The 8915-nt window shown below is 46.6% G+C and overlaps 1 protein-coding gene across 12 annotated transcripts in view; it reads left to right on the forward strand.

Moving 5' to 3' along the window:
- septin9a (septin 9a) overlaps nt 1–8398 on the forward strand; it is a 94629-nt gene extending 86231 nt beyond the window's left edge. For 9 of the 12 annotated variants that reach the window (XM_088926661.1, XM_088926664.1, XM_088926666.1 and 6 more), the window contains 5 exons: nt 806–923; nt 3291–3386; nt 4048–4144; nt 6463–6514; nt 6966–8398. In XM_088926661.1, the coding sequence (XP_088782787.1) occupies nt 806–923; nt 3291–3386; nt 4048–4144; nt 6463–6514; nt 6966–7098 (496 nt within the window). In that variant the 3' untranslated portion in view covers nt 7099–8398. Of the gene's footprint in view, nt 1–805; nt 924–3290; nt 3387–4005; nt 4145–6462; nt 6515–6965 lie in introns of all 12 variants that reach the window. The other 3 variants (XM_088926659.1, XM_088926662.1, XM_088926660.1) reach the window with 1 other exon arrangement.
- The last annotated feature ends 517 nt before the right edge of the window (nt 8399–8915 follow it).

The following is an 8915-nucleotide window of genomic DNA, read 5'->3' on the forward strand; positions in this document are numbered from 1 at the left end:
GAGCGGCGTGCTGGGGGACCCCTGACAATGGCCATTCGACATCAGAAAGGGTCCGAAGGATTAAACTCCACAGTGCAGGCAGAAATGGTTTTAAAGATGATTAATCATTTCCCCTGAAAAAGAAAAAGATTCAACGGAAGTGAATGTGCAGGCTTGGGCTGAGAATTTGCTTTTCGACTGGAATTTGCAAAATGAACTTTGTAAAAACAGAGAGCTGGTAGTCATCTGCAGTGCATCAGGCAAGGTTATAGGTGGGTAATAATAAACAATTAGCACTTGTACTGAGAGCTGTGACACAGGAAGCAGGCTGAGATCTTCCTCTACCATCACCAGGAGATTAGATTACACCTGCATGCTTTATGTTTTCTGCTAAAGTATTTGGTCTACAAGGCAGTTTCAAATATTGAAGCCTGAAACAATCACATAGACCCATCAGTGCTTCTCTTGTCTGTAGTGATTACTCTGCTGTCTTAACAGCCAGACTGAAAATGTCTAATTAACTTGAGTTACTATTTAGCCAATCGAATAACAGTAACTGTAAATCAATCTAAGGGATTAAATCCAAATTGCGTGAAGTTTTGCACGTTACTTACTGCCCTCTTGTGGTGGTGATATAGAATAGCCTGAGAGCAATTTTATTTCATTGCCCGTTTTAAAAATTAGTTGTATTATTTTCGGGGGTATTTTTAATCATCATTTCAATGATTACTGAATATAGCAGCAATTGCATTTTCCTGGAATTATGATCTAGGACTCTTCCTTGTGGGGCAGCTGTCCTGATGGGAGATGTCGTTCTCTGTTCCAGCCTCCGGCCCCTAGACGTGGAGTTCATGAGGCGACTCAGCAAAGTGGTCAACATCGTCCCCGTCATCGCCAAGGCAGACACTCTGACACTAGAAGAGAGGGATTTCTTCAAACAGAAGGTAAGCACTTTCCAGCGCAAAAAACACCAAACGTGCTGGTTTCCAATTTCCTATAAAACCGATATGAGATGCAATGAGCATTTGTAACAGATGGTTACTAATTGTTGACTTTTTTATGCTTGAAGTAGAATATCTTGGCTATGACTCTGCAAAAAATATCTTGAGGTGAAAATTCAGCATTAACTCTCTTATGAAAGTTTATTTTGTGGAGTTGACCACTTCCTTTAAATTTTCCGAAGGCGGTTTTTTGTAAGCGGACCATAAGTTACTCACGATTAAGTAAACAGCGCTCAGAAACATTTGTTGTGGAATAGCAAGACTTGTTATTTACAAGTGTAGTAATGCACCACAATGCTGTGTTGGAGCGTTAGGAAACAACAGGGTAAAATAAAGTAAAAGGCCAGGAAAATTATGGTACATTCACCCCAGCAAACGTTCGTACGTTCTCGCTGAAAGAAGGAGCTCTTCCAATGAAAGACAGACTGACAACCATCTGGCTGCAGTTTCTCCTTCCCCTGTACTACCCTGAATCACCGTGTGAGCCTGCTGAGAGCCATGAGTCTTGTGTACTGTTCCGTTAGCCTCCTGTAGTAAGAAAATTCACGTTGCTGTGGGACTTGAACCAACCTGCTGCAATGTACCAACCAAAACTGAGTGATGGGTCAGTAGTGGGTGACATCGTCCCCTGTGAGGGTTTCGGTCGCATGGCATGCTCTAGTTTCAGAGGGTTATTCTGCACAAACGATGTTCTGAATCGGATATAAAGTGGATATATGAGTTCAAGCAAGTGTCATCAAAAAGCATTGGGCACAGCTCCACACAGCTGCCAGTTTTTCTGTGCTGCAGTTTCTCTTCTCACTGCTGTGCCCGCGGACTGTAAAAAAATCCCAGTCCTTGAAATCCAGACACTTCCTGGAGTTTTCTGAGCAGAGCTGAAAGCAGGCATATAAGACTTCCATCTCTTGTATTTGGGAATGCAAGACAGCTTATTGGGTACAGTTCAGGTTCACCAGGAAACATTCTGGGACAGTTTGGCTACTATTCCATTTTTTCAAAACTTATAAAAAGTATAGTTTGCTTAGAAAAGGTAAAAGTCCCAAATAGGGTGAAACGAGGGAGCTGTGGCATATCGCTGGCTGGCTGGCTTGTGGTGGTTTCACTCTGCACAGCCGTAGAATGGATAAAAGTTGTTTTGAAAGTCCCTGTGGTGTCGGAGCCTCTCTGCTGCTTACCATCTTTTCCTTGCTGATGTGGCTGCGGTGCAGCTTGATGACATCACTTCCTGTGCTGCATGGCTCCTCCAATCCCTGCAAGCCAGCGAAATGCTTTGGCAGATCTGTGCTCCCACAGTATCATACCAATCAGTGCAAGAGCCAAGCACTAATTTAACACATTTGTCGGCTTGCATAATAGTAGTGTAATGGTAGATCGTTTGCTCTTAGTGCATTCTACTACAAAGCACAAGAAATGACCATTTTCGAGATTACATATTTGATGATAGTGATATATTTCAGTGTAGTAGTGCTTGTGTGGAGCCTGCGAACTACTGTACATGTTTTCACTCATACACCGTTTCAAATACTGGAGCTATCTTGGTTGTTTTCTCTGATGTCTTTCCCGTTGATAACCGAAGGAGCTATTCTCATCAGTCTTTCAATGGATCAGACTGGTAAACATCCCACCCCCCTCCCCCCCCCCCCTCCCTGTAATTATTTTGTGCCTTAATCTCTTATAAAAAAACAACCAGCACTGTCGCATTCAAAGAGGAGGATGTTGTTGTGAAACAACATGTTCCCGGGGAGTTGGTGTAAAAACAAGGCAGTGTGTGAGTGTGTGTGCAAGACTTGGAGGGGTGCTCCCCACACTGCCCACTCCCTTCTCCTGAGACTGGATTTATCATGCTGTTTATTTGACTCTGGGGTTGTCCCTCCTCTCTCTGCCACAGCCAGATTCCTCACTTTCTTTCTTCCTCAGCTTCGACTTCGAGTCCTGCTGCAGGGACAGCTTCGTGTGGAGCTGGGGGTCTGGACTGTGGGCGAGCTGTGCAATTCAACCTCACTGTTCCTGTAGTAGCAGTGCAGGCTGAGCTTTGTGTGATGATGTGTTTTGTGCTGAGTATGAGGATTATTTTAAGAAATGTCCAGGCATTACTTCATTGGGAATATACCCTTCTTAGGATATTGGGCCATTACCATTCAAATAAGTTCATATACAGTACATGATTCATTTGGCCCATGTTATGGGTCCTGTTTGAATGTATGTGTCCGGTGGTTATGTGCCCTCGAAGAATGCTGGTCGCTTTCCTATCTGGGCATGGAAAACGTTCATGTGACTAAGCACTGTTGGGGATTTTGTTTGTTCGTGCAGATCAGAGAAGAGCTTCGAGCCAACGGGATTGACGTGTACCCTCAGAAAGAGTTCGATGAGGATGCAGAAGACAGGATGGTGAACGAGAAGATCAGAGTGAGTACCAGGAGTGGGCTGAGGCATCGCTCCCTGTGCAGGACTCAGGCAACCTTGCAGAGCTTCACCTGACGCTTCCCAGTTCAATATTCTAGACAGGAGAATACCGGCTTGAGCAACAATCACTTTGTGTTCTAATTGGGTGGGACGCGGCAGCACTTGAAGTTCAAAATTCCAGCTCCGGCCTCCTTTCTAAATTAGAAAAAATGCAAAAAATCGAAAAACAGAATTGCAGTTTTGCATTTGAAACCAAAATGGGTGCTGTTACGTTGTCTAGTTGAAGACGGTGAGGAATACTGCGAAGGGCGCCTGAAACCCCCAGTAACAAAGGGGGCTCGTTCATTTTGTTATGCAGATCTGAAACTCCCAAGTAGTGACTTACTGTCCAGGACACTGCATGCCAACAGTAAGCACAGTGTTGCCCTCCCCCAAGGAAAGACATCTGCATCTGTGAAATGAAGCCCTTTGTTTTAGAGGGAGACTGATGGAAGTTATTATTGTAAATGTTTTATGAAATATTTCACTTTGTAGTTGGAAATGTGTGCGAGCACGGATCGGATCTGTTTTTCTATTTGGAATCGGGTCTGTTTTAATTGACTCAGTCGGTAATGAATTCCAGCCTCTCGCTCGGCTCACTGCGCTCGCTCTGCTCCGATCGCAGGAGATGATTCCCTTTGCCGTGGTGGGGAGCGACCAGGAATACCAGGTCAACGGGAGGAGACTTCTGGGGAGGAAGACAAAGTGGGGCACCATAGAAGGTAGCCTTGTTAAACCATGCTTCTTTTTCCAAACGGGGAAGTGTTAAAATAATGACTGCCAACACGCATCACACGGAGACTGACCAGCAGTGTGCCATTTAACTTCTGCCATAACAAGCCAGCATCGGGAATTTTAGCTGCAGTTACGTCGAGGAGTATCCAAAGTTGTGACTGACAGATCTAACATTCGCATTAGTTCATCAAAGGGACACAGATCATTAAGATGCTCTGTTTGTTTGCTGTTGGTTTATTTTGTCTGTGGTGAAAGGGGCCTAAATGTTTTATTGACTTGTAGACTGTGTCACGTGTCAGCAGCTGGGCTTTGGATGGCTCTTGTTTGCGATGGCTTTGAGACTTTCTCGGCTGTAATTTGGGGGATTTGGCTGTTGGTGTTGTGGGGGGCTGGGGGGGGTCACTGCAGTGAACTGACTTTGCAGCCACGACGCGGGAAGATCACAGAGTTAGACCCTGATCCTTCGTAGTGGGGCCACATCCGCCGGGACGGAGCGTTGGGTGGGGAGAAAGGAATCGGGAAGGATAAGTAGGCGGTTTAGGAGTGTGAGGGCGGCCCACTGCAAGAGCACCCCTGCAGCTCCGCCCGGCCGTGCCCAGACGCCATGCGGACAAGCTCCTCCCAGCAGACCCTGCGCTGGGACCGGTTGTCCTTTTCTTCTTTCCTGTCCTGCGCCTCGTGTTTGTCTGCTCGGGATGAGTGAAGTGGAGAGGGACGAGACGCTGGGCGGGGGAGCTACAGACAGCAGTGGCTTTCCCCTGGGGAGCACAATGACTGCATTTTGCCCACACAGCCAGAATACAGGGGAGAGGAGGCAGTGACCCATGGATGCACTACCGCAATGAATACAGTCAACAAAAGAGTTGCCCTCCCCCCCCCCCCCCCCCCCACTCTGGGCTGCATTCTTTTCTCCAGTTCCCACAAGGCCACTGTCGTACCCCTCAAGCTGCACAGCACGTTCTCGTGATGAGCTCGCAGTCCACCGGCCAGCCTTGAGCGTTCATCATTGTGCCGCCGCCAGCCTAGGCAGTCCTGCCCAGTCCCTCCTGTACAGTATACAGTCTCGTGCATGTATATATGATGCACAGTGTCTCCGTGTATTTCACTCCTCCTTCCTCATCGCCACCCACAGAAAAAGGGTCATAGATCTTCCGCTGGTTGCTTGGGCTTGTGCATCTGCAGTTGACGGGCACCGCCGGTCCCCCTGCTTCAGATCGGGTTTGACACAGACGGAGGCTAACTCACCCGAAATCCCCTCCGCTGGCTGCAGACTGTCTCTACTATAGAATTTAATTTCCTGCTCGGAAGGTTTGAAGTCGCGTAAATACCGTTCTCATCTGCAGGCTGACATAATCTTTTAATTTATACAGGCCTTCCTTCCCGTGGAGCTCCTGCACGCTTGTCACACGGAATTTGTCAAGCCGTCAAACTTATCTGTTTGAAAAGGGTTTTAATATATTGAATTACTCGGGAGTTGCCTGCGTGATGTCTTATCTGCAGGGAAGCCATCGCTCTTCGCTGCGGATGTCACGTGTTCCTCGCTCGGTCGCGTGTTACGCCACTGCCCCCTAGTGTCCGTGAAAGGCAGGACAGGAAAACCTTAAATGTGCTCGTTGGAAGTTCACCGCAGGAGCTATGTGACACGTGGCTCTTCCAGTCCTCTCTGGGGTAGTACTTTAGGGCAACCAGCACCTCAGTTTGTTACATCGTAACAAGGAGCAGTACAGGATCCCAGACTGAGCTCACCTCAAGATAGTGTTCTGAAAAGGCCAATCAATACTAGTCCCAGACAGCCACAATCTAGTTCATGATGTGGTATTAATAAAGACGTGAACATTTTTTTTTTTTACTAATTACAAACGTAGTTTTCTCAGGGGGGCCTGGCCTGGTTCTGGAAGGGTGATGTGTGACTGTTTTTTATCCCAGGATAAGAGAGCAGAATGGTTGAGCAAAATGTTTTGTTAAAATGGTCAAACTCTTCCACACCTGTGGAATCCTGAGGGTTGAAGGGGAACCTGTAATACGAACTGCATTATAGTTTTCAGATATAAGCCCAATCCTGAAACAGTATTTGATCAAAATAGCTGTCAATACATGATCTTTAAAGACTCACTTGTGTTTTCATTAATAAGCAAGAAAATGTCAGGTAATGAGTCAGCCCAGTCTGTCTGCAGACCTATACAGCTGCACTGCTTTAGGAACTCTTAATATGGCAATTTATACAGAATTTTCTTATAAGCCGTATATACATCATAGGAAATAAAATTTCTCGTCATTAAGGTTTTCTCTTTAATGTGCTTTGCAGTTGAGAACATTGCTCACTGTGAGTTCGCCTATCTGCGGGACCTGCTCATAAGGTTCGTGTTTTTTCTCCTTTTATACCTGTAAAGACAGTTTAAGGTTTTGTTACTAGGGGCGGGGAGATCTCAACATGTCTGGCATGCAGCTTATGTTATTGTAGCAGAAGTACAGACAATTGGGTTACTTTGGTGCTGAGATCGTGTTACGTGTCCCTAATGTGATTGTTCGTGGTTTAGCTCACCGCACAATGAATTACATTTCTTGAGAACAATTCGATTAAAAGGCGAAAAAAGAGCTCTAGGACACGACAGGTTTCAGCAGCTGTTAAGATGCCAAACAAGCCCCTTGTCCAGCGCTGCCGTTCTAAACGAAGTTATTTATCATAATGAGTAATTAACTAGTTGGCTAGTTACTTGAGCTGTATTCCACCTGGTGTGCGTGTTTCAGCAGGAGCAGGGCCTAATGGCGTCTCCCGTCTGCCTCCTTCCTGTCATTTCTGTCCTTCAGGACACACATGCAGAACATCAAGGACATCACCAGTAGTATCCACTACGAGGTGTACCGAGTCAGGCGGCTGAACGAGAGCAACATGCAGGCCAACGGGGTCAGCGAGCACGACGTCTCCTCCAACGAGATGTGAACGCCTTCCCAGCAGCGACCCCGACCCCGACCCCTGACCCCCCGACCTCCGACGTTTGACCCCTGTCCGTCCTGATTGGAGGGCAGCCTACTTGCATCCACATGCCAACACACTCTGAACTGCCCCCTCCCACCAACTCCAAAACACAAACAATACGTGACGTAAAAAAAAAACAAAGGAGGATGCTTAACTTCTGTGCTTGGTCACCTGACTGAATATCAAAGCCAGTGCTCAGTTATGGACAGTTTTTCCTTGTTGGGGTGTTTCTGGGCAGACTGCCTTAACGACGTGTCGAGGTTGAAGGAATGGGAAGGTGAAATAAAAGTGAAGAGGACCGCTGCGCAACTTCCGCAATTTCCAGCATCCAGCTTTGCTTTGTGTTTTTTGTCATTTAGTACGTGTGTTTTTTTCCAGTGTTCAGTTTTTCCTCGGGGAACCTGACCGGGGTTGTGTGGGTGAAACTGTCCCAGCGGCAGAGTGAGAGATGGAGGGGGCGTGTGACACTTTTCTGTGACCCGGTCCGTGGGAGTGTGCCAGCGTAGGCCCTCAGAAAGCACAGACGTGCTTTGACAGGTGGTGTTTTTGTTGTTGTTTTTTAGAGGCTTACATCCCGTAAAGAGAATAAAACTGAAAAGCCCCTTAGACAATTTAGGAAACTGGAGACGTGAGTGCTGACAGATAATTGAGTTTGTAAGCAGTTTGCCATCAGTTTTATTTTTTGCTCTGAGAGATGTATAAAAACGCAGATTGCTGGAGCACACTCTGGGCTTTCTGAACAAGGCCTGTGGCGATACCGCTGACCTGGACGGAAACCTGTTGCCTGGGTGAGAGTGGGGGAGGTTTAACGGGTGAACTGACAGGAGAGAGAAGTGTAAAGTTTAAAATAAAAAAAAACCTTGAAGCAGAAGCCCGGTTTGTGTCGTGTGGGGCCTCGGTGAGCACTCTGGGGGTGAAGTGGGAAACGACACATCTGTGCTGACAGAAAGCAAAGCAGTGTGGAGCAGCTTTTTTCATTTTAAGTTTCTTTTGCGTTTTGGACCTTTTTTGCAGAAAACTAGCTACTATATGGCAGTTGTTTTGTGCAGTATGTAGCTTTAGGACTTACAGTACTTGTCACATTTTTGTTTCTGTAATGTTTATCTGCGGGAGGGAGAAAGCAGGGAACACAAATGTTAATTTCTTTCCTTCTCTGTGCCTTATGTAAACCAAATACATTCTTTCTGCTCTAAAGAGAAACAAATATATATAATTGATTAAAAAAAAACGAAAAAAATAAAATAGTATTTATACTTACCAGAAAGGTGAAGTGTTTGGTCTTTGAATGGAGTCTGTGGTCTGTGCCGCCTGTCCCATCTTCACTCTTACTTTCCTTTCCCAGCTCAGATCCCAGTTCCCGGAGACTCCGGACTGCTCCCTCTCCGTTTTTATTGCTGGTTTCACGGGCACATTCCTGTGTGTGGAGGAGGTGCTCATGCAGTCTTATAGGAGGAGATGAAATATTTTTATTGGAGTGGAGAAACGGCACTCGGGGGCCTTTTGTTGTCATTCCTGAGTCAGGGCAGCACATATTTGCCAGGAAGGACGAGATGTTCGAAGAGGCACCCCGTCAGGCCTGCAGACTCTCGGTCTGACGTGTGCCTATGTGCCACTGGGGGGCGCCAGCACACGGAAAGGGAGCCGAACCTCTCTCGTCGTTTCTTACTCGTTCTTTCAACTAGAGATAAAGGTGATGCGCTTGAACGCCGTCTGGACCCAGGGACAGAACACCATTTTTCCACACTGGAGGAGGGGCGAAGGGCAGGTTTTCCAGTGTGAAG

Source organism: Atractosteus spatula, chromosome 11, assembly GCF_055471065.1.
Source record: "Atractosteus spatula isolate fAtrSpa1 chromosome 11, fAtrSpa1.hap1, whole genome shotgun sequence".
Taxonomy (NCBI): Eukaryota; Metazoa; Chordata; class Actinopteri; order Semionotiformes; family Lepisosteidae; genus Atractosteus; species Atractosteus spatula.